Source organism: Ranitomeya variabilis, chromosome 1 (assembly GCF_051348905.1).
Source record: "Ranitomeya variabilis isolate aRanVar5 chromosome 1, aRanVar5.hap1, whole genome shotgun sequence".
NCBI lineage: Eukaryota > Metazoa > Chordata > Amphibia > Anura > Dendrobatidae > Ranitomeya > Ranitomeya variabilis.
In genome coordinates this window covers 1,085,108,956-1,085,134,154 of record NC_135232.1, presented here as the reverse complement: position 1 = coordinate 1,085,134,154, position 25,199 = coordinate 1,085,108,956, and the positions used below count along the sequence as shown (strand labels likewise).

Below are 25,199 nucleotides of genomic sequence, written 5' to 3'. Positions count from 1 at the left end.
ATCCTGTATATTTGTTATAGGACAACCCTTTTAGGCTAAGTTCCCATGATGAGTGTTAGGTGACTTTTTAGTGTTCTGGTGTTTCTGTACCATTCCTGCATCTGTTAGGTAAATTAGGTCACTTGCGTTTTTTCATTGCCCATTTTTTTCACGCATTTTTATTGCATTTTTGATGCTGTGGCTTTTGTCTCTTTTTGGTATGTTAATAAAGCTGCTTTTTTTTTTTACAACAAAAGTTGTTGTTCAATTTGTCCTGAGTACGCTGATACCCCATATGTGGGGGGGAACCACCGTTTGAGCGCATGGCAGAGCTCGGAAGGGAAAGAGCGTCATTTGGAATGCAGACTTAGATGGATTGGTCTCCAGGCGTCACATTGCGTTTGCAGAGCCCCTAATGTACCTAAACAGTAGAAACCCCCCACAAGTGACCCCATATTGGAAACTAGACCCCCCAAGGAACTTATCTAGATGTGTTGAGAACTTTGAACCCCCAAGTGTTTCACTACAGTTTATAACGCAGAGCCGTGAAAATAAAAAATCTTTTTTTTTCCACAAAAATTATTTTTTAGCCCCCAGTTTGGTATTTTCCCAAGGGTAGCAAGAGAAGTTGGACCCCAAAAGTTGTTGTCCAATGTGTCCTGAGTACGCCGATACCCCATATGTTGGGGTAAACCCCTGTTTGGGCACACGGGAGAGCTCGGAAGGGAAGGAGCACTGTCTTACTTTTTCAACGCAGAATTGGCTGGAATTGAGATCGGACGCCATGTCGCATTTGGAGAGCCCCTGATGTGCCTAAACAGTGGAAACCCCCCAATTATAACTGAAACTCTAATCCAAACACATCCCTAACCCTAATCCCAACGGTAACCCTAACCACACCCCTAACCCTAATCCCAACCCTATTCCCAACCGTAAATGTAATCCAAACCCTACCCCTAACCCTACCCCTAACCCTAGCCCTAACCCTAACCCTAGCCCTAACCCTAGCCCTAATGGGGAAATGGAAATAAATACATTTTTGTAATTTTTCGCTAACTAAGGGGGTGATGAAGGGGGGTTTGATTTACTTTTATTGCGGGTTTTTTAGCGGATTTTTATGATTGGCAGCCGTCACACACTGAAAGACGCTTTTTATTGCAAAAAATATTTTTTGCGTTACCACATTTTGAGCGCTATAATTTTTCCATATTTTCGTCCACAGAGTCATGTGAGGTCTTGTTTTTTGCGGGACAAGTTGGCGTTTTTATTGGTAACATTTTCGGGCACATGACATTTTTTATCGCTTTTTATTCTGATTTTTGTGAGGCAGAATGACCAAAAACCAGCTATTCATGAATTTCTTTTGGGGGAGGCGTTTATACCGTTGGATAAAGCTGTTTTATTCCTCGGGACAGTACGATTACAGCGATACCTCATTTATATCATTTTTTATGTTTTAGTGCTTTTATACGATAAAAACTATTTTATAGAAAAAATTATTATTTTGGCATCGCTTTATTCTGAGGACTATAACTTTTTTCTTTGATGATGCTGTATGGCAGCTCGTTTTTTGCGGGACAAGATGACGTTTTCAGCGGTACCATGGTTATTTATATCCGTCTTTTTGATCGCGTGTTATTCCACTTTTTGTTTGGTGGTATGATAATAAAGCGTTGTTTTTTGGCTCTTTTTTTTTTTTACGGTGTTCACTGAAGGGGTTAACTAGTGGGACAGTTTTATAGGTCGGGTCGGTACGGACGCGGCGATACTAAATATGTGTACTTTTATTGTTTTTTTTTTTTTTATTTAGATAAAGAAATTTATTTATAGGAACAATAGATATATATATTTTTTTTAATTTTTTGGGGGAATTGTTTTTTATTTTTTTTACACATGTGAATATTTTTTTTTTTACACTATAACATTGCCCCTGTGTCAGATCGGCGATCTGAGGTGCACAGATTCAGGCTTCCCGGCGCCTGCTCTAAGCAGGCGCTGTGAAGCCACCTCCCTGCAGGACCCGGATGCCGTGGCCATCTTGGATCCGGGCCTGCTGCAGGGAGGAGGAGGTAAGAGATCCTCGGAGCAACTGCTCCGGGGGTCTCCGGGAAGACCGCAGGGAGCCCCCTCCCTGCGCGATGCTTCCCTATACCGCCGGAACACTGCGATCATGTTTAATCGCAGTGTGCCGGGGGTTAATGTGCCGGGGGCGGTCCTTGACCGCTCCTGGCACATAGTGCTGGATGTCAGCTGCGATAGTCAGCTGACACCCGGCCGCGGTCGGCCGCGCTCCCCCCGTGAGCGCGGCTGATCGTGCTGGATGTACTATTCCGTCCTTGGGAAGTAAGGCCCACCCCACATGGACGGAATAGTACATCCAATGGCAAAAAGGAGTTAAAGAGGTTTTCTCACGTACAAAAGTTGATTTTTATTACGGTAATAGATCTTGGAATAATAATAAGTTCCACAATTGGATGTGTTTAAATAAAATGTTCCTGTGCTGAGATAATCTTATAAATGTGTCCCTGCTGTGTACTGTGTAATGGCTGTGTCTGCAGGAACATGGTCTGATCATACCACAGCTCCTGGGCAGGGGAGGAAGCAAAAAAGACTACAGACATTACAGGAGGAGATCACAGCTGATTCTTTCTTGGAAGTAAAACATTGTTTAAAAACAGGCGATTAAATGTTTTACTTCAAAGAAAGAATAATCTGTGATCCCATGCCGTCCTGTCTGTATATTTTGCTTTGCCCCCTTCCCAGGAGCTGTGGTATGATCAGACCATGTTCCTGCAGACACAGCCATTACACAGTACACAGCAGGGGCACAGTTATAAGATTATCTCAGCACAGGAACATTTTTTTTAAACACATCCAATTGTGGAAGTTATTATTACTCAAAGATCTATTGATTAAAATCAACTTTTGTTTGCGGGAAAACCTCTTTTTCAAAGCTATCTATTTATTTGGCTCACACAGTGTGCTGCTGTACTCATTGGTATCTATCTCTATCTATCTATTATCTATCTAATATCTATTATTTATCTATCCTTCTATCTCTCTATCTATCTATTATCTACCTATTTAATATCTATCATCTATCTATTATCTGTCTATCTATCTATATATATATCTATTATCTATCTATATATCTATTATCTATCTCATTTCCATCTATATATTATCTATATATCTATATCTTTCTATCTATCTCTCTATTATCTGTCAATCTGCTATCTATGATCTATCATCTATCTATCTATTATCTATCTATATATCTATTATCTATGTCATTTCTTTCTATTATCTATTTATCTATTATCTATCTGCTATCTATCTATCTATCATCTATCTATCTATATGTCTATCTATTATCTATCTATCTGTTATCTCTCTATCTATTATCTATCTCATTTCTATCTATTATCTATTATCTATCTATTATCTATCTATCTATCTGTTATCTCTCTATCTATTATCTATCTCATTTCTATCTATTATCTATTATCTATCTATTATCTATCTATCTATCTGTTATCTCTCTATCTATCTATTATCTATCTATTATCTATCTCATTTCTATCTATCTATTATCTATCTATCTATCTATCTATCTATCTATCTATCTATCTATCTATCTATCTATCTGTCTATCCATTATCTATCTCTGCAGATCATTCAAAATGAATAAAATTGCTAAGATCTTCAATAGCACATGAACAATGTAGAAAACCATCTGAAAGTACATAGTGTAAGTAGAAAGTTACTTTTTAGAAGTAGTGCAGAAAGAAGACACATTTTAGGTGAGGGGGATTCTAGACAGTAACAGATTTACCGTCACAGAATAGCACAAACATAGAAGGGGTGCACTTCATTTTCTGGGGTTAAGTACAAAAAAAAAAATTGGCCAAACATTATACACCTCTAATACATTTGACGCATTATGCTCCGGCTGAAAAAGAGTTTAAGGCTGGAGTTAGAAGAGTCAGTAAGGATCTCTCCCCCATAGTTTCCAGCATTCAGCACTTGCAGGAGAACCATCCATCCTCGAGTTTTGACATTACATTATCAGCGGAGGAACCTGACTACATAAGATTCTGGAAAGACAAGTCTCACAGCCTTAGGCTTCTCTTATTTGATCAACCTCACACTACTTAAAACATAAAGATATTTCACCTGAAGATGAAATGTGTTACTGCTCCTCGCAGGAGCCTGTTCCACTCGTTTAACTAAACCATCAGCCACCATTGCCTCTCCGTGTACTGACAGACTGGAAGGGACCTGTCTGCATTGAAAGAATGTAACAATGTAATTAACAGACAAAATGACAAGCTTATAAGAGAAAATATGGAAACTGTCTCCTGCAACTAGTCTGTGATAAATCTGTTTTGGCAACAATAACAAAAAAAAAAAAGAAGAAAAAGTGATAATCCCGGCTGAAGATAAGCTCTCTCATAAAGCCCAGACTGATGGATTCAGTGTACATGCCGCACAGTCTGTTATTTCGGTGCTAATTTTTAATGCAGAGAGGGAAAAAGAAAAAAAGACACATAGATAAAGAAGAAATATTTTCTCAATTAAAATGGGAATATTCCGAAAAGAGAAGAAAAGTTAACAGGGATTTTATGTAGCAAAACTTCCTCAACTTTCTAAAACAATTTATGGGAAAATGACTATGGTTTCATATGCCAGTCTTAATGATAAGTCCACCCAAAGTGAGAGATGGCTGATTTAGTAAGAGTTGCACTCTTTTATATAAATATGGTGCCCCCTTACTCCAGCCAACGACTTACGACTGGCAAATGAAAGTTGACACGTGCAATTGTATAAATATGGCGCTTTTGGGTGGTCCGAACGCCATAACCTGACCAGATATGAGCTTGTGTAGATCTTCGCAAGTGTCTAAACCAATTACTAGTGCACATTCTAGTGAATATTTTAGAACTTTGTTGGTACCGACCCAACACAAGGTCCTACCCGCTCTATAGAAAAGTGGCATAAAATAGGGCATTCAACAAAATTAGTGATTTTGTGGAAATTAAAATACACACATTTGTAAAAAAAATGTTAATTCTTTACTATTTTCATGATCTCTTTTAACAGATAATAAAAAGAGGCATTATTTCTGAAGGATAAAGAACATACAAACCAAAAGACATACATGTATAGACTGTGAAAGCACTTAGAGAAAAGGCCACATTTTTCAATCTCATCCCCTTTATAGACTAGTTGGTAAAAACATGTGCACGATTACATTGCGCCGGGACATGGGACATCAATAAGGAAAAGGGATTAGACATCAGGCACTAGTGGTATAGTCCCTTCCAACAGTCCAATAGTGAACTCATCCCCCAAGGACATGTACTCTATTTTAAGAAAATACTGATGTAATAGTTTTCCCTTTGACCCTCTAGTGTTTTTCTACTTTTTTCAGAAATCTGACATAACATTTTAAAAAAATCAAAGTCCTAAATTGTTATATTATGTTTGATTTCAATGCTGTCACTGCCTATGCACAGCACACAGCAAAATGAGTTTGTCACAGTATACAGCACTCTGCATAGGCAGTGACAAAAATTACAAAACTCACTGGGACAAAACTGTTCATGTTCCTTTAGTAGTCAACTATCCTCTAAATGGAATTATTGATTTCTCCAGTTTTGAAGCGTGAGAGGAAACCAGAAAACCCGGTGTAAATCCACACCAATATCAGAAGAACAAACAAATTCTACACGGATGCTTGGATTCGAACCCGAGACACCAGAATGTTCTATGAAATACTCATCCAACGACATCAATTAAGGAATTTCTAAAGCTTTTCTCCAGAAGTTTCCCAAAACATCTCCACCAAAAAACATTGTCCAAAAATATTAATAATTAGTACTAACCTGCAGTTCCAGAGAGCTCCACACTTAAGGTTCGTTCAATAGTCTTGCTCTCAAATGGGGAACCCTTGGGGTCACTGGAAGACAGCGCATAATTATAAAAACAAGCTGAAATGGAGCTATTGTAGCCAAGATGAGAAGAAACCCATCCCTTGCCAACAAATCTACCCTTTGCTTAATACTTACTTTGGTGACTCGGGTGTCAGAGGAAGTGACAGACTTGTTGACTTGACTGTGAATAAGACAGAAAAAAAATATGTTCAAGCACTGATGTAGATACTTCAATAAGGTTAAAGCTGTTCTAGAAAAGGTGTTTGTATTTTTGCATCTAACAATCGATATTTGCTCCGATTCTGGAATATTTAGTCTCAGTTATTATATTACTTATTCCAAACCAATTCACACAAACCAGGGCCAGTTTTATGAAAAGTCAAGAATCAAATCAAAAGTGTAGGAAAAAAATAAAGAAACAAAGAACATGCACATTGTATTCAGATGTTGACTCGCTGAGTTCAATGGCCCAAAGTCTAGTAACACTATGGGCCAATTAACAGACACACTTGGAAAGTTCAAGTTATTCTTAGTTGTTTGCTAACTGAAGGGGCAAATGTTGGTGGGGAGGCAAAATTCAAGTAATTTGTCGCTCATCGTTATGAAAGGTGTCCTCTTAAAAACAACTTAAATTTGTAGAAGTGGAAGGAGTCTTGTTCTTACATGCTGCTAACCTTTGCCTTATGTTGGCACTGTCATGGTTGGTCTACTTTTAGGATCTCCACCTTTCAACATTCTCTATATTGTTCTACAAAAATTTAAAAAGGAGACAGTCTGGCTCCTATCAGATCAGTTTTAAAAAAGTTATATGTATCCATAGGAAAATAATATCTTCAGCCTAAACAAAGCAGGAGCGGAAATACTCCAACAATTTACCCAAAGAAGATCAGCAGGAAACATGCTGCAATCTTCTGGTGGTCATCAATCGGCTGGTGATCACAAGCTGCTGGGGGATTACCCCACAATCTAAAGATCCATTCAAACCAATGAAGTGTGAATAAGCCAGTGCTCACACAAGGAATGAGTAAAATGCTTTTTTGTAAGACGGTCAGATAATTTATGCTGGCATAAAAATCACTGATGGGGCAGGTGCACACAACCATTTTTCCCTCCATCCAAGAAGAAAGGGTCCAATTATGTTGATCAGAGCGGGATCAGTCTTTCACGGAGGTGAAGAGAAAAAAAATAAGTTTCTCCATGTTCTCCATTATGTCAAGCCGTAAGAATCATACCAATGTTTTCCACAGACCCGTAAAATTACTTTGCCAATATTGATCTGATACTGATCAAAATCAGTCATGTCACCGACTTTTTTTCCTTGGATGACTCGGTCCAAGGAAAAAATCAGACATGTGCACAGCCCCATAGAATAACATGAGTATGAAAACCATGGATATCACTCATCCAATATAATCGTTCATGTGCACGGGTCCTTATAGGCAGCACATTGGCCCGTGTAAACAGGTGATGTGCTGCCAACAACATGATGCTATATGGGGATATGATGATCAGTTTTTCGGCCAAAAAACAGGCCAATTAACGAGTGCCGACCAATGTGTAAATAATCAACTGACGCTCATTAATGTGCTGTATTCAGCCATTTTAAATAGACCATTACCCCTGAGAATGTGTCAGTGTTTCTATTTCTGATTCCTGGAGTGATAACCCATCTACAATTTCAGAATGAAGATGTCTAGTGGTGAAACCCGCTGGTCACAAATCGCCAATAATCTCATGATTCTGTGTTTGGCTGACATCTGTTCAGCAGATGTCGAAGAAAAAAAAAAGAAAATCGGGCATGCTGAATCTGAACATGCCCAGTCTTTTAGTCTTAATTGAGGTAAGAGCGTAAATGAGGATGCCAAGGGGATATATCTGTCGGCTAGCTTTAGATTCAATAAATCATAATACTGCAGAACAGCTGATGCATTAACCTTTTCCCTTAAAGAATTCAACGTCGCGCAATAGATTTTGCCATGGAAGAGTTTATCCATTCAATTCTGCATGTATTTTTGTACAGAAAAATGCGAAGTACTGTACATTTATTACAATTTATTCATTATGAATGGACTACCCTGTCACTCCTCTTCAGAAACGACCCCCAGAAGAAGGTAAATAACAGGTGGTAAAGCTGCCAAGCGCCTGCTTTTCGATTTGTAGACATCAGCTGGCCTGACATTACAATGTGTGCAACCGAGGAGGGAAGCAGCTTGGTTGGGCCTCTTGCCAAATGAATTGTTAACAGGTGAATACCTAATTTTAGAAGAGGCAGAATACTTCACAACTAATTAAGTATTAAAACTGTTAGGCAATGATAGCTTCGGTAGGTGTTGGTGGAAATATGTGTTAAAGTGTCAGCCTCAGCCTAGAGAACCCAAGTGAAAGTCACCCCTAGCTGCACATGAAGGAGACAGATATATTATGGGTGTAAGCGAGGTGAAGTTACATCCTAGGAATCAATCAGCCTAATATGGACAGTGATATAGAAGGTTTTGCTAGCAAGTTGGGCTATTGTTTGAATTGACATATGATAAAGTAAGGGTAGACACATCTGTTGTAGGGGCAGATTTTAATACCCTAATTAAGGAATCACATAGGAATGTTCCTTCCTGAATACCTTTCTGTTAAAATACTGGTAAATTCTCCACCGTTCAGTGTATAAAGTCTATCATTCCGAATAATAATTGTGTTACTCCAATAAAATATTGTAGGTGGGTAATTTTCTTGAGAAAGGCTCACAGTATGAAGAGCCGAAACGTTGCACATACATGGGGGCATAAAGGCCACAGGTTATTTTCACTAGTTTCGAGAGCTGCCATTCATTGCTGTATGGATAATATTCTAGCTATAGATAAGGTACGAGGGGCATTCATTAAAGATTTCCCCTGACCCAATTATATTTATCACAGGACCCTGAAACTGCACATGTGTAATAATATCAGTTTCTATAGGTTACGTGCCAATTTGCAACTCAGAACTGATAACGGTCTTGATTTTACAGGTGCTGAAGTGGTGTGAGGTTTGATAACGGACCCAGTGGAATACAGAGCAGTCATTAAGTCACTTCACTTGAAAGGTCGCACACCAAAGGAGACGTTCGAGAGATGAAAGAGGTTTATGGTGATGATTTCTCATCATATGATGCAGTCAAGAACTGGCATCGTCAATACAAATGTGGTCGGACTTCAGTGGAAACAGCTCCAATTCCAGGGTGACCCCACTCTGCTATTGATGAACACACCATCCAGTAAGTGGAGGTCGCCACTTTGGAAAATCGCCGGATAACCATTCGCCACCTATCCCAAAATGTGAAGATTAGTGTGGGGTTCATGGAAAAAATCATCCAAAACCATCTTCACATGCATAAGGTATCCACTCACTTGGTTCCCTGGCTGCTCACACCTTTCCAGAAGCAGGAACGAGTTGAATGCTCTCAAGCTCTATTGACAATGTGCCATGGAAACCAGGAGGACTTTTTCCACAAACTGATCACACAGGATGAAAGCTGTGTCCATCATTATGATCCTGAGACTAAAGTCCAGTCGATGCAATGGAAGCATCATGACTCACCGCCTCCAAAGAAGGCACGTGCCCAATCCTCGGCAGGCAAGGTCAGGATTACAGTATTTTGGGACCAGCACGGAGTAGTTTTGATGGATTTCCTAGCAAAGGGTACCATGATCACTGGGGCATACTATGCTTCACTGCTGCGGAAATTGCGGGAGGCCATCAAAACCAAGAGATGTGGCATGCTCACCAAAGGTGTAAGCCTTCTGCAAGACAATGCACCAATTGACAACTCACATGTTGCCCAAATGGAAGCATACTACTGAAATTCTTCCGCATCCCCCTTATTTGCCTGACCTCGCACCATCGGACTTCCACCTCTTTCCACCAATTAAGTTATTGTTGAAGGGCAAGCATTTTCCACACGATGAGACTCTGATTTTCGAAGTCACAACGTGGCTTCTGGAGCAACCTGTCGACTTCTACAAGCAAAGCGTTTACAGTTGCTTAAAGAGATGGGACAAGTGTTTGTCCCTAGGTGACACCTATGTAGAGAAGGACTAATAACTGGGCCAAGTTTCATTGCTCTCAGTCCACAGGAAGTGGGTCAGGTGAAATCTTTCATGAACACCCCTCGTATGTGCAGTATTGGCAGCAGAAAAAAATTGCTGTAAATCTGCTGAAAGTACTTGATGAATTGCACCATAAAATAGGTGGATTTTTTATGCGTTTTTTGGCACGTTTTTGATGCATTTTTCACGTGGTTTTGATGCATTTACCCATTAATTAGTGTGTGATAAATCTACAGCAAAAACGCTGAAAGGGTATGTGCACACATTCAGTATTTGCATCAGAGAAATCTGCTGCATATACTGATGTGTTGGTCATTAAAACACAGTATAAAAGAAGTGCTTTTTGACGCCTTTTTTTGCATGCATTTTTTATGCCTTTGCCATTAATTAGAATGGGTGAACACTGCAGCCAAAATACTAAAAGAATTGACATGCTGCAGATATAAACCTGCTGCAAATCCACGAGGAAAAAAAATCAGTGTGAATGAGACTTCAGGGATCTTAGTCACATTGCTGGGACTAGGAAACCCTTCAGGTCTGGGGCAAATCTGCACGAAAAAAAAGGGACAAATATGGCACAAAACTGCAAGGTATGTACAGACTGAGAGGTGGAAGTGAACCCCTGCACTGTGCAAGTCAATACTACCTTAAGGCCACATTCACATGTTCAGTATTTTACATCAGTATTGGTAGATAGGAGGCGCCGGACCAGACAGCGACGCCCATCGGACCGGACCGAAGTGGGACCGCCCCTGGGTGAGTATAATCTAACCTCTTTTTCTCATCTTTCAGGATGCATTGAGGGGTTATCTACAGCATTACAGAATGCTGTAGATAAGCCCCTGATGCCGGTGGGCTTAGCTCATCATCGATTTTGGGGGTGACAGGTTCCCTTTAAGGAAATCTAGGTGGTTGCCTACTTTTTGCTATCCTTTCAATGTTTACTTGGGTAAAAACAATATTCCCTATTAATAAATTCAGATTCCTAAAGAAGACTGACTTCATCTCACTATAACCTCGGCACTCATGGACAAGGAAGGCTTAGGAGATATAGTTCTATGTGCTTTGAAGCTTCCGAGCACTACTGCCATACAGGTGAGGCTAAAGTATAATGAACGGACACACGGCATATGCCATCACTAACCGCATAGAAATCATCTCGTTGTAAGGGCTTCTCATTAAACATGGACTAGGCGCTAAGTGCCTTCCTCAGACCACTGTATCTAGACCTGCCATAAAGGGTTAAGCCTTACAAAATACTTAGCTTTTGTTCCAGCACAAAGATTACAAGTGGCACAAGCTGTTGAATAATAAACCGCCTTATATAGATTCTTCGCTTATCTCCTCGCCGCAATGAGGAATATATTATTTGATGCAAATCTCTCATGTCTTATATTGTAATTTTTTTTTTTTTTCTGGTGATTTCTGACATTTTCGCACATTTTCCCGAGGATAAAGATTCACGAGATACTTTGCACATTACGATTTTCAAGGTATTACCGTTTTTTTTTTAAGAAGTGCTACTTTTATGGAGTTTTTAAAAAATATTAAATCTAAATGCGTTCTTTAGGGTAATCATACATAAAAAATAACTGTGATAGATTGGATCAGAATAGGTCGAGCCTCAATTATAACAGACCAGTTATCGACAGTTTCGATATATTGACTAGTTATATTTTTTGGCTTTTCCTCTATTTTTTATTAAGGTGTAAGTGTTGGAATTAAAAGCTGCAGGAAAATCCAAGATAAATTGGAAGTCAAGGTCCACCCCGACCCTTGGGTGGCTCTTGGCAAGAAGAACCAGAATTTCTAGTTGAGCAGCGCCCGTGGCATCTCACACATCGTTTGTACAGCACCAAATCCAAATGAATGTCTCTACTTTGGTTTATCTTACCAGGTTGATTTTAAAGAAAGTGGGGCCTCTGTGGGCTACAAGCACCCCCTTCTCCTCTTGCTAGGTTAGGTAGCCAGTACCATAATTTAATAAAAAATCCTAAAGTGGTTGTCCACGTCCACTCATATGATATTGATGATCTACCTTTTTGATATGTCATTACTATCAGTCCATTGGGGTCCAACACCAGGCACCACCACTGATCAGCTGCTAGAGGCTCTGGAAGCATGTGAACACTGAACGGAGCTGCAGATCAGACCAGCAGCTGCTAAACAGAGTGGAGCTCTCAGTGCCATCCACGGCTGAGGTTGATAGGCGTGGGTGCCAGGAGTTGGTCCCCCACCAATACTGATGAACAATCCTAATACGAGCGGACAACCTCTCTAATGTTTCTACCTGAAAACTGCAACACAATGCTGTATAGTACTCCAATGCAATGCCTAAATAATACTACTAACAGTACATATAGTAATGACATACTACTACAATAAGTGTCTACATAGTACTGCTGGACATTTCCTATACAATGCTGGATACTGGTGGACTGGGGCAATGAATGTTCATGTTATGTTATCCACAGAAGTTTAGGGAGGTGATGGTTTACAAAGCCCTTCTCATTTGTCTAGGAGACAATATTTTACATTCATTGTCCAGTATGCCATCCCCTAAACACAAGTCTACTGATAACCCAAGTCATTAAAATCTTTTTAAAGGGGTCACACAACTGAATGTTTTGGCTTTTACACTTAATAAAGATGCCGGTATGGCATTGAAATGTGTTGTCAATAAAAAATCCTATTCTTATTATTTCAGAAGAATTGATTTCCTTCAGCAGGGCAGCCCAACTAAGTTTTCATCGAACTGGATGCAACACAACCAAAAGTGGCACCTAGAGAGGCTGGGTTCAGACGAGGAGGCCGGGTTCAGACGAGGAGGTTGGGTTCAGATGAGGAGGCCGGGTTCAGATGTACATTGTTTTGGGTGCGCAGCTGCCGGCCATTACATGAACTTTTGAAAATCTGCAAACCGGGCAAGGATCGGGCTCAACCTAGGTAACGTGTGGAAAATGGCTCATGGGCACTTCGCTCAAACAGGATCAAACACAGTGCCAAGTGCAAAGGAGTGTCATAGGTCCAAGAGGTAAATATTCATAGATATAGCTGTCCCCGATGAGGCTCACAATCTAAATTCCCTATCAGTATGTCTTTGGAATGTGGGAGGAAACCGGAGAATCCGGAGGAAACCCACGCAAACACGGGGAGAACATACAAACTCCTTGCAGATGTTGTCCTTGGTGGGATTTGAACCCAGGACTCCAGCGCTGCAAGGCTGCAGTGCTGCCCCAATTAATTGATCATATATTTTATAATACTAACCTAGTTATAATAATAAAATATTTAAAGGGGTTGTCCCTTAAACATTTTAATGTGACCAGTATGATCTAATAAATGAAAACATGATATCACTTTCCTAATATACTCACCTGGTTAGTTTGCTGATATAATCTTGTAGATACAGTTGTGCTCAAAAGTTTACATACCCTGGCAAAATTTTAGCTTTCTTGGCCTTTTTTCAGAGAATATGAATGATAACGCCAAGACTTTTTTCTCCACTCATGGTTAGTGGTTGGTTGACGCCATTTATTGTCAAACTACTGTGTTTTTTTCTGTGTTTTCTCTTTTTAAATCATAATGACAACCCAAAACGTCCAAATGACCCTGATCAAAAGTTCACATACCCTGGTGATTTTGGCCTGATAACATGCACAGAAGTTGACACAAATGGGTTTGAATGTCTACTAAAGGTAACATCCTCATCTGTGACCTGTTTGCTTGTAATCAGTGTGTGTGCATAAAAACTGAGTGTGTTTCTGGCATCCAGGCAGACTCTTGCATCTTTCATCCAGCCACTGATGTTTCTGGATTGTGAGTCATGGGGAAAACAAAAGAATTGGCAATGGATCTACGGGAAAAGGTAGCTGAACTGTATAAAACAGGAAAGGGATACAAAACGATATCCAAGGAATTGATAATGATTAACAAATGGAAAATCAGGGGCTCTGTAAAAACAAAACCACAGTCAGGGAAAACCAACAAAACGTCATCCACAACTGCCAGGAAAATTGTTCGGGATGCAAAGAAAAACCCACAAATAACATCAGCTGAAATACAGGACTCTCTGAAAACTAGCGGTGTGGCTGTTTCAAGATGCACAATAAAAAGGCACTTGAGGAAAAATGGGCTGCATGGTCAAGTTGCCAGAAGAGAGAAATTACTGCATAAATGCCACAAAGTATCTCGCCTACAATGCACTAAACAGCACAGAGACAAGCCTCAAAACTTCTGGAACAAGGTAATTTGTAGTGATGAGTAATGATGAGCGAGTATACTCATTGCTGGGGTTTTCCCGAGCACGCTCGGGTAGTCTCCGACTATTTGTTACTGCTGAGATATTTTGTTTTTGTTTACGCAGCGGCATGATTTACGGCTGCTAATTAGCCTGACTATATGTGGGGGTTGCCTGGTTGCTAGGGAATCCCCACATGTAATCAAGCTGTATAACAGTCGCAAATCATACAGCTGCGGCAAGGAAAACTAAATCTCCGAGCAGTTACAAATACTGATGAGACTAAAATTGAACTTTTTGGCCACAACCATAAATGTTACTTTTGGAGAGAGGTCAACAAGGCCTATGATGAAAGGAACACCATTCCTACTGTAAAATATGGGAGTGGATCGCTGATGTTTTGGGGATGTGTGAGCTACAAAGGCACAGGAAACTTGGTCAAAGTTGATGGAAAGATGAATACAGCACATTATCAGCAAATACTGGAGGAAGATTGCCACTCACAGCCCGGAAGCTGCAAATGGGACGTACCTGGATGTTCCAACATGACAATGATCTAAAACACAAGGCCAAGTCGACCTGTCATTGGCTACAGCAGGACAAAGTGAAGGTTCTGGAGTGGCCATCTCAGTCTCCTGACCTCAATATCATTGAGCCACTCTGGGGAGATCTCTAATGCGCAGTTCATGCTAGACAGCCTAGGAATTTACAGGAACTGGAGGCTTTCTGCCAGGAAGAGTGGGCAGCTTTGCCATTTGAGAAAATAAAGAACCTCATCCACAACTACCACAAAAGACTTCAAGCTGTCATTGATGTTAGAGCGGGCAATACATGGTATTAGAAATGGGGCATGTAAACTTTTGATCAGGGTCATTTGGATGTTTTGGGTTGTCATTATAATTTATAAAGAGAACACACAGCAGTTTGACAATAAATGGCTTCACCCAACCACTAACCATGAGTGGAGAAAAGGTTTGGTGCTATCATTCATATTCTCAGAAAAAAGTCCAAGAAAGCATAAATTCTGCCAGGGTATGTAAACTTTTGAGCACTACTGTACATAGTGTATGTAAATATATTAATTTATCTATGGATGACTTTAGACCAGTCGTATTGGTATTTGCAGCGGATTATACTAGCAAACTAATTACAATAGAAATACCATAAAGACTGTAAACATTTCTAGTTATGGCTCATATAAAAGTATATTTTGCTGATAGTTTCTCTTTAAGGAAATAGCTTATTGCTTTGTTTTTCATGTAGGAGTAAAGTGATGTGATTTATAGACAAGCAAGTGTACACTAGAGGAAAAAAATTCTAAAGCCCTTCTGGAATTACCATGTGGAAAATTACCCATTAAGCATGCTATTTAGCAATAAAAATGAAAGGGAGCTACAATGGATATTACCCGAGTTACATAAGGAATAGTAATGTAGAAAAGTACGCCATCAGGCATAAAATAGACAAAAGTGCAGACATTTCATAGAAATGTGTCTCTAGGGCTCGTCCTCAGCTCTGACTGGGGGACCGGTGTATGACAGGTACAAGGCACAGGAAGGATGGCAGGAGGGCACCGGAGCCGGATCAGAGAATGAGGTATGTGGACTCATGGATCTCTCCGTCCATCCATCCATCATCTATCTATTCATTATCTACCCCATATCGATCTATTATCTATCTATCTATATATCTATCAATCTGATATTTATCATCTATCTATTATATATCTCACATCTATCATCTATCTATTATCTATCTATCTGTCTATGTATTATCTATTATCTATCTTTCTATTATCTATCTATCTACTATCTATCTGTCAGTATCTCTCTCTCTTACACACTATGATGTCCACAGGTTTACCTACACTTCTGTGGAAAACTAGGGATTTTTAAATTATTTTCTGAGTTATATCTAACGACTTTAAAGGGAATCTGTCAAGCAGGTTTTTCCTATGCACTCATACACCATCATTATTTAGGGGCAGAGACCCTGATTCCAGCGATGTATCACTTTGTTTGCTGGGCCAAGTAGCTGTGATAGACTCACAGTTTTCTCTGCTGCAAATTTAGCAGATCTCGGAATACTGAGCCCTGTATAACCCGGCCAACACCACTGATTGGAAGATATCTGTGTATATTGTATAGTGACAGAGAGCTGTTAGTCAGTGCTGAGGGCATGGTTAGACTAGGAAGCACAAGGCCCCTTGTCCTGTAATGATAATCTCCCGCTCATAAAGCATTGATTGTATTGAAACAGAAAAACAAAGTCCAGTAAGTGACACATCACTATAATCAGGGTCTCTGCTCCTACATTATGGTGTTCTCAGATTACATAGCTGAAACCTGGTGACAAATTTCATTATATTCAACCCTGCTGCATCTGTACATGTAAAATCTATCAGTTGCAGTATATTAGAATTTTTCATTTCATTCGGCACAACTCATACTTGTATTGCTGTGTGTTATTTATCATTGTAACATCGATATCTGAACTCGCTCCTACAACCTCTGGATCTGTCGCTAGGCGGTGACGCACTTTAATTGCGGACAATGCAAAGCAACACAAGAACAGCTCTGTCAAGTGATTAAGTGATTTCTGGGACTTGTGGTGCAGGAAGCTTTTGGGTTAACACTGTAACATTATTCATCTAATTATCTCCCTGCTGTGACCCTTTGTCGGGGCCACACTCTATTTAAAGTGAACTTTCCACTGGGTTATTTCCAGTACCCGAGTGTAATTCCATTTTGCTCCTGACCTTCACCTTCTCGTAGCTACCCATATCAATGACATATCTCTCTGCCAGGTCACTCCAGGTGGCCATGCACAAGTCCAAATCTCTGTATGTGGGTTAAAGGGTGAAGGCCAGGGGTCCCCTGAGAAATACTAAATGTAATAGCTTCTTGAAAGTCTATTAGTGGAAACCCTATTAAGAGCTGTCAGGCTACCACGAGCAGAGCTACATTACAATTTAGGACTGCAAGTGATCCTACTGGATATGTTATACCTAAGACTGCAAGTGATCCTACTGGCTATGTTATACCTAAGACTGCAAGTGATCCTACTGCATATGTTATACCTAAGACTGCAAGTGATCCTATTGGCTATGTTATACCTAAGACTGCAAGTGATCCTACTGGATATGGTATAGCGAAGACTGCCACTGATCCTACTGCATATGTTATACCTAAGACTGCAAGTGATCCTACTGCATATGGTATAGCTAAGACTGCAAGTGATCCTACTGCATATGTTATACCTAAGACTACAAGTGATCCTACTGCATATGTTATACCTAAGACTACAAGTGATCCTACTGCATATGTTATACCTAAGACTGCAAGTGATCCTACTGGATATGGTATACCTAAGACTACAAGTGATCCTACTGGATATGTTATACCTAAGACTGCAAGTGATCCTACTGGATATGTTATACCTAAGACTGCAAGTGATCCTACTGGATATGTTATACCTAAGACTGCAAGTGATCCTACTGGATATGTTATACCTAAGACTACAAGTGATCCTACTGGATATGTTATACCTAAGACTGCAAGTGATCCTACTGGATATGTTATACCTAAGACTGCAAGTGATCCTACTGGATATGTTATAGCTAAGACTACAAGTGATCCTACTGGATATGTTATACCTAAGACTGCAAGTGATCCTACTGGATATGTTATAGCTAAGACTACAAGTGATCCAACTGGATATGTTATACCTAAGACTGCAAGTGATCCAACTGGATATGTTATACCTAAGACTACAAGTGATCCTACTGGATATGTTATACCTAAGACTGCAAGTGATCCTACTGGATATGTTATACCTAAGACTGCAAGTGATCCTACTGGATATGTTATACCTAAGACTACAAGTGATCCTACTGGATATGTTATACCTAAGACTGCAAGTGATCCTACTGGATATGTTATAGCTAAGACTACAAGTGATCCTACTGGATATGTTATACCTATGACTGCAAGTGATCCTACTGGATATGTTATAGCTAAGACTACAAGTGATCCAACTGGATATGTTATACCTAAGACTGCAAGTGATCCAACTGGATATGTTATACCTAAGACTACAAGTGATCCTACTGGATATGTTATACCTAAGACTGCAAGTGATCCAACTGGATATGTTATACCTAAGACTGCAAGTGATCCTACTGGCTATGTTATACCTAAGACTGCAAGTGATCCTACTGCATATGGTATAGCTAAGACTACAAGTGATCCTACTGCATATGTTATACCTAAGACTACAAGTGATCCTACTGCATATGTTATACCTAAGACTACAAGTGATCCTACTGCATATGTTATACCTAAAGGTACCTTCACACGAAACGACATTATAACGATATCGCTAGCAATCCGTGACGTTGCAGCGTCCTCGCTAGCGATATCGTTTAGTTTGACACGCAGCAGCGATCAGGATCCTGCTGTGATGTCGCTGGTCGCTGAATAAAGTCCAGAACTTTATTTGGTCGTCCGATCGCTGTGTATCGTTGTGTTTGAAAGCAAAAGCAACGATACCAGCGATATTTTACACTGGTAACCAGGGTAAACATCGGGTTACTAAGCGCAGGGCCGCGCTTAGTTACCCGATGTTTACCCTGGTTACTAGCGTAAAATGTAAAAAAAACAAACAGCACATACTCACATTGCGTCCCCTGCAGTCTGCTTCCTCCTCTGACTCAGCGCCGCAAAGTGAAAGTGAAAGCAGCACAGCGGTGACGTCACCGCTCTGCTCTCACTGTACGGCGCTCAGTCAGTCAGGAAGTGGACGCAGGGGGACGTGAATGTAAGTATGTGCTGTTTGTTTTTTTTAGATTTTACGCTGGTAACCAGGGTAAACATCGGGTTACTAAGCGCGGCCCTGCGCTTAGTTACCCGATGTTTACCCTGGTTACCAGGGGACCTCGGCATAGTTGATCGCTGGAGAGCGGTCTGTGTGACAGCTCTCCAGCGACCAAACAGCGACGCTGCAGCGATCGACATCGTTGTCGCTATCGCTGCAGCGTCGCTTCGTGTGAAGGTACCTTAAGACTACAAGTGATCCTACTGGATATGTTATACCTAAGACTGCAAGTTATCCTACTGGATATGGTATACCTAAGACTGCAAGTGATCCTACTGGATATGGTATAGCTAAGACTGCAAGTGATCCTACTGGATATGTTATACCTAAGACTACAAGTGATCATACTGGATATGTTATACCTAAGACTGCAAGTGATCCTACTGGATATGTTATACCTAAGACTGCAAGTGATCCTACTGGATATGTTATACCTAAGACTGCAAGTGATCCTACTGGATATGTTATACCTAAGACTGCAAGTGATCCTACTGGATATGTTATACCTAAGACTACAAGTGATCCTACTGGATATGTTATACCTAAGACTACAAGTGATCATACTGGATATGTTATACCTAAGACTGCAAGTGATCCTACTGGATATGTTATACCTAAGACTGCAAGTGATCCTACTGGATATGTTATAGCTAAGACTACAAGTGATCCAACTGGATATGTTATACCTAAGACTGCAAGTGATCCTACTGGATATGTTATAGCTAAGACTACAAGTGATCCAACTGGATATGTTATACCTAAGACTGCAAGTGATCCTACTGGATATGTTATACCTAAGACTGCAAGTGATCCTACTGGATATGTTATACCTAAGACTGCAAGTGATCCTACTGGATATGTTATACCTAAGACTGCAAGTGATCCTACTGGATATGTTATACCTAAGACTACAAGTGATCCTACTGGATATGTTATACCTAAGACTACAAGTGATCCTACTGGATATGCTATACCTAAGACTGCAAGTGATCCTACTGGATATGTTATACCTAAGACTGCAAGTGATCCTACTGGATATGTTATAGCTAAGACTACAAGTGATCCAACTGGATATGTTATACCTAAGACTGCAAGTGATCCTACTGGATATGTTATAGCTAAGACTACAAGTGATCCAACTGGATATGTTATACCTAAGACTGCAAGTGATCCAACTGGATATGTTATACCTAAGACTACAAGTGATCCTACTGGATATGTTATACCTAAGACTGCAAGTGATCCAACTGTTTATTTTAAACAAGTTTTCCCATTTAATAAAGTGATTGCATAATGCTATGATATCACTTATGCAGGAATTTTCATCCTGTTCCCTTCACAGTCAAGTAGTCGTCAGCACAGCTGTACAGGGGAAATTTGGAAAGAGATGCAGTGTTTCACTAGAACTATATCCTCCTTAAACCTCATGATTGGAGGAGGCCTCAAGGGTCGAACACAGGACAATCATAAACTGATGATACATCCTACCAATATGCCATTCATTTATAAGATCCCTTTTAAATCTCTTTTAATTCAAAAAGGTATGGCAGTGCAAAAACAGGGCAGTGTAAAGGTATAAATGGCTATTCCCATCAGGACATCCCTCTCGTGCTGTAGTACAGTATAAGAAGTTCATATGAGACAGACCAAATTTGAGACAGACCAAATATGAGACAGACCAAAGGTAGGTAGCGGACAGAAGACCCAACGCCAGGCTTGGACTGGCCCACAGGAGAACAGGAGAATCCTCCGGTGGGTCCCTGTGGAAGAGTTGGCCACCACCATATTAAATGAGTAATACTTGGCACAATATATTTGCTTCCCTATGTACAGGTAAAGGCGGCATCTTATTCATGTAACAATCTACCCCGTTCATTGTTATATAAATTTTTGATTGAGGATAATTTGATCATTTGGGGCCTTGGCGTTGGTTACTGGTCGGCCCTTTGCACCCAGTGTGACACTTTATTACATTCATTATTATAAGTATCCTGCGCTGATAAAAACATCTTCTATTGTTCTAGAAGACAAAAGGCTGAAACATTGCCATCACGCGCGCAGGACTGAGCGAGGGCAAGCTCAGGGCCGTCCTTTCATACGGTACGCCACAAGACGCTTTCAGCATGCAGAGCCATTTCAATGAGTAAAGACGACATTAAATTTACCACGTTGGGCGCCACATCTATGAGTCCCCGATCTACCTTGAAAATGTGGCTGAGGATGCAGGCAGGGCTTCTTTTTGGTGCATTTATCAAGTCTGTTGTTCGTCCTGCTCTCTGTCGATTTGGTCTGAGGAGAGTCATCATTTGCAGTCAGGTACTTAAGGAGCTCAGAGCAGGGGCGTCTTTGTGGCTTCTGCGGTTGACAAATGTTTCTGGGTTTATTACTCCAATAGTTCTCGCTCTTCGCAGGGGAAAAAAAAAATAGGCAATATAAAATTAGTGAGCGCAGTCCTCAGTGAAAAAAATAAAAAAATTACAAATCATCCTATCTGGTCTTTTATTAATTTTGTGAAGTGTTCACAATAAGTGTAGCTCTATGATATGTGAATAATTGTTTGCAGAACAAGGCAAGAAAATTGCATTTAATATTCCCCGATGCCACTTATGCAAAGTTTTATTTCATTTCTCCCATTTTTATCCTCGGAAACATAGAGACAACTTGTTTTTACAGGCTTCTTGTAATAAAGGATGGGATTAAAACCACTTAAAGTTTATTTGTTGCTAGATGCTACAGCCCAGCGCTGCCCGGCTCTCCTAAGTGTCCTTATTAAAATGCTCTGCTTTTGGCTAGCATGGACAGTAAGGAAAGATTATTATTAGTGATGAGCGAATATACTCGTTACTCGAGATTTCTCGAGCATGCTCGGTGTCCTCCGAGTATTTTTTAGTGCTCTGAGATTTCATTTTTATTGCCGCAGCTGAATGATTTACATCTGTTAGCCAACATAAGTACATGTGGGGGTTGCCTGGTTGCTAGGGAATCCCCACATGTAATCAAGCTGGCTAATAGATGTAAATAATTCAGCTGCAGCAAGAAAACAATCTCCGAGCACTAAAAAAATACTTGGAGGACCCCCGCGCATGCTCGGGAAGTCTCGAGTAACGAGTATACTCGCTCATCACTAATTATTATTTAAGGCTAAATAGAAAGTAGCAATAATGCTCCTGATCCAATTCAATTCTTTGCATTAATCTTCTTCATCTGTTATTTCTACGTGATAGAACAATGGTGGGACCAAGATTAAAAGTGGTGCAAAAATATACAATAAATGATGCCATCACAGGGTAAGAGCCATATACCCATTTTAACATCTTCAGCCTCTAACTAAAGGAAAAGTGCTATCAGAAAATATCCTACTGTTTAAATCAGGTATTTATGTTAAGTGTAATTTTAAAAAATGTTGGTGATTCTTTTTCTTATATTATTAATTGCAAACAAAAAATAAGAAATCTTGCAATTTTCACAATGGCCACTAGGGCTATTCTAGGCGTATGCTTCCTGTACTTTTAGGAAATTCACATATAGATATACATTAGCAGCAACTGGCACTCAACTCCCTAGCTTTGTATTCAAGCATCTAATGAGCGTGTGCAAAAGCCACTGCGAAGGAAGGGGGAGCAGGATCAGCTGTGACATCGCCTATTGCAAAAAATGGATCCACTTTATCAGCTGTGTATAGAGATAGTACCAGTCATTGTAATCCTGTGACAGCGTGACAAGTCGGTTAATCAAAAAAAGAGCAGCTGATGACAGGAGGGAAGAGGTGGTTCTTAGGGCTTCTACCTCTAATGATAATGAGACTGCTGAAAGATCTTATGTAAGAACTAAATGTGTGTGTTCTAAGGGCTCTGTCTGTAATGACAATGAGCCTGCTGAAAAGTTTTATGTAAGAACAGAATGTGAGAGTGTTCTTAGGGTTTCTACCTCTAATGATAATGAGACTGCTGAAAGCTCTTATGTAAGAATTGAATGTGTGAGTGTTCTTAGGGCTCTGTCTGTAATGACAATGAGCCTGCTGAAAAGTCTTAGGTAAGAACAGAATGTGAGAGTGTTCTTAGGGCTCTGTCTGTAATGACAATGAGCTGGCTGAAAAGTCTTAGGTAAGAACAGAATGTGAGAGTGTTCTTAGGGCTCTGTCTGTAATGACAATGAGCCTGCTGAAAAGTCTTATGTAAGAACAGAATGTGTGTGTTCTTAGGGCTCTGTCTGTAATGACAATAAGCCTGCTGAAAAGTCTTATGTAAGAACAGAATGTGTGAGTGCTCTTAGGGCTCTATCTGTAATGACAATGAGCTGGCTGAAAAGTCTTATGTAAGAACAGAATGTGAAAGTGTTCTTAGGGCTCTGTCTGTAATGACAATGAGCTGGCTGAAAAGTCTTATGTAAGAACAGAATGTGAAAGTGTTCTTAGGGCTCTGTCTGTAATGACAATGAGCTGGCTGAAAAGTCTAATGTACAAATATAATGTATAAGTGTAAAATAGCCTCAAAGGCCAGTGTGAAATTTCCAAGATTTGTAATTTAAAAAAAAAAACACGGAATGTGTTATATATGTAATAAAACAAATTGTAAGAAAAAATTAAAAAAATACAATTCATACAAAATTACCTGACTTAAGCAGTAAGTCAGAATGTCCAAAGATGCCTTCAGTAGGGAGTAAAGTGTCCTGCCAATCAATAGAATAAAGGGGCTCAGGAACTTGAAAAAATGCTGTGCCAATTAGGCAGGAGCTGCACGGTGACATGTGTGTCGGACAACTCACGTGACCAAAAACATCTCTGCCACTTGTCTGTGACTAGCCGTCACACAACTGTTTTAGAGCTGTGATTTTGCTACAAAATATGGCAAAATCACAGCAAAGTCCCAGGTAAGTCACAGTGGCAAGTGACTTGCAGTGAAATCTATGGCAATTACATTGCAGATTAGTCCAAATCAAATAAATACGTCAGAGGTGGAGTACCACATTCAGCCAGTGAACAAGAGTGGTGCTGTATTCTAACTTCAGACAACCCCCTTTAAGATTCGTGGAGCAACCATCATGAGTAATGTCATAATGATTAGAGCTAATGTGAATCGATTTTCAGGACCCTGTCCATCAACCATGTTAGTAATCTGTGGCCCCTGGATGGGAGACCTAAGAAAGGCTCTTCTTTTGATTAGCTGGACTGTCACGACGTCATGCTTGCTGTTTGAGGCACATACCATAGAGCCTTATGTTGCTAATCATAAGAAGAGCAGTGGGCTTATATCTGTAATGATAATGAGCCTGCTGAAAAGTCTTAAGTAAGAATTGAATGTTCTTAGGGCTCAGTTTGTAATGATAATGAGCCTGCTGAAAAGTCTTATGTAAGAACAGAATGTGTGAGGGTTTTTATGGCTCTGTCTGTACTGATAATGAGCCTGCTGAAAGGTCTTATATAAAAACATAATGTGCGAGGGTTCTTATGGCTTTTTCAGTAATGATAATGAGCCTGCTGAAAAGTCTTCTGTAAGAACAGAATCTGTGAGGGTTTTTATGGCTTTGTCTGTACTGATAATGAGCCTGCTGAAAAGTCTTATGTAAGAACAGAATCTGTGAGGGTTTTTATGGCTTTGTCAGTAATGATAATGAGCCTGCTGAAAGGTGTTATATAAGAACATAATGTGTGAGGGTTCTTATGGTTCTGCCTGCAATGATAATGAGCCTGCTAAAAAATCTTATGTAAAAACAGAATGTGTGAGAGTAAACTAGCCTCAATGGCCAGTGTAAAATTCGCAAGATTTGCAATTTTTTTTAAAATATGAATTGTGAAATATATGTTATAAACCAAAATATTGCAAACATTTTTTAACAACATACATTTCACACAAAAAAACCCTGTAATCTTTGGGCCACAAGAACGGCTCTCCTTTTGATGCACATGTGATGACGTCATATCAGCTAATCAGAAGTAGAGCAGATGGTGACGGGAGATAAGAGGAGGTTCCTGGGGCCCCCATTACTGACAGGTCCTGCACATCGCTGCCCTCCACCTCTAATAATGATATAAAGCCAATGATATCACTATGAAATGACAACATGAGTATGATGTGGCTCGGCACGACACAG

General features: G+C 40.0%; 1 protein-coding gene across 3 annotated transcripts in view; it reads right to left on the bottom strand.

Annotated features, from left to right (window-relative positions):
* Positions 1-25,199, bottom strand: part of PPARGC1A (PPARG coactivator 1 alpha) — a 141,042-nt gene that overhangs the window by 44,259 nt on the left and 71,584 nt on the right. For 2 of the 3 annotated variants that reach the window (XM_077279963.1, XM_077279965.1), the window contains 3 exons: positions 21,275-21,512; positions 6,051-6,096; positions 5,868-5,941 (listed from right to left, as the gene is read on the bottom strand). In XM_077279963.1, coding sequence (XP_077136078.1) covers positions 5,868-5,941; positions 6,051-6,096; positions 21,275-21,512 — 358 coding nt within the window. The remainder of the gene's footprint in view (positions 1-5,867; positions 5,942-6,050; positions 6,097-21,274; positions 21,513-25,199) is intronic. The other variant, XM_077279964.1, reaches the window with a different exon arrangement.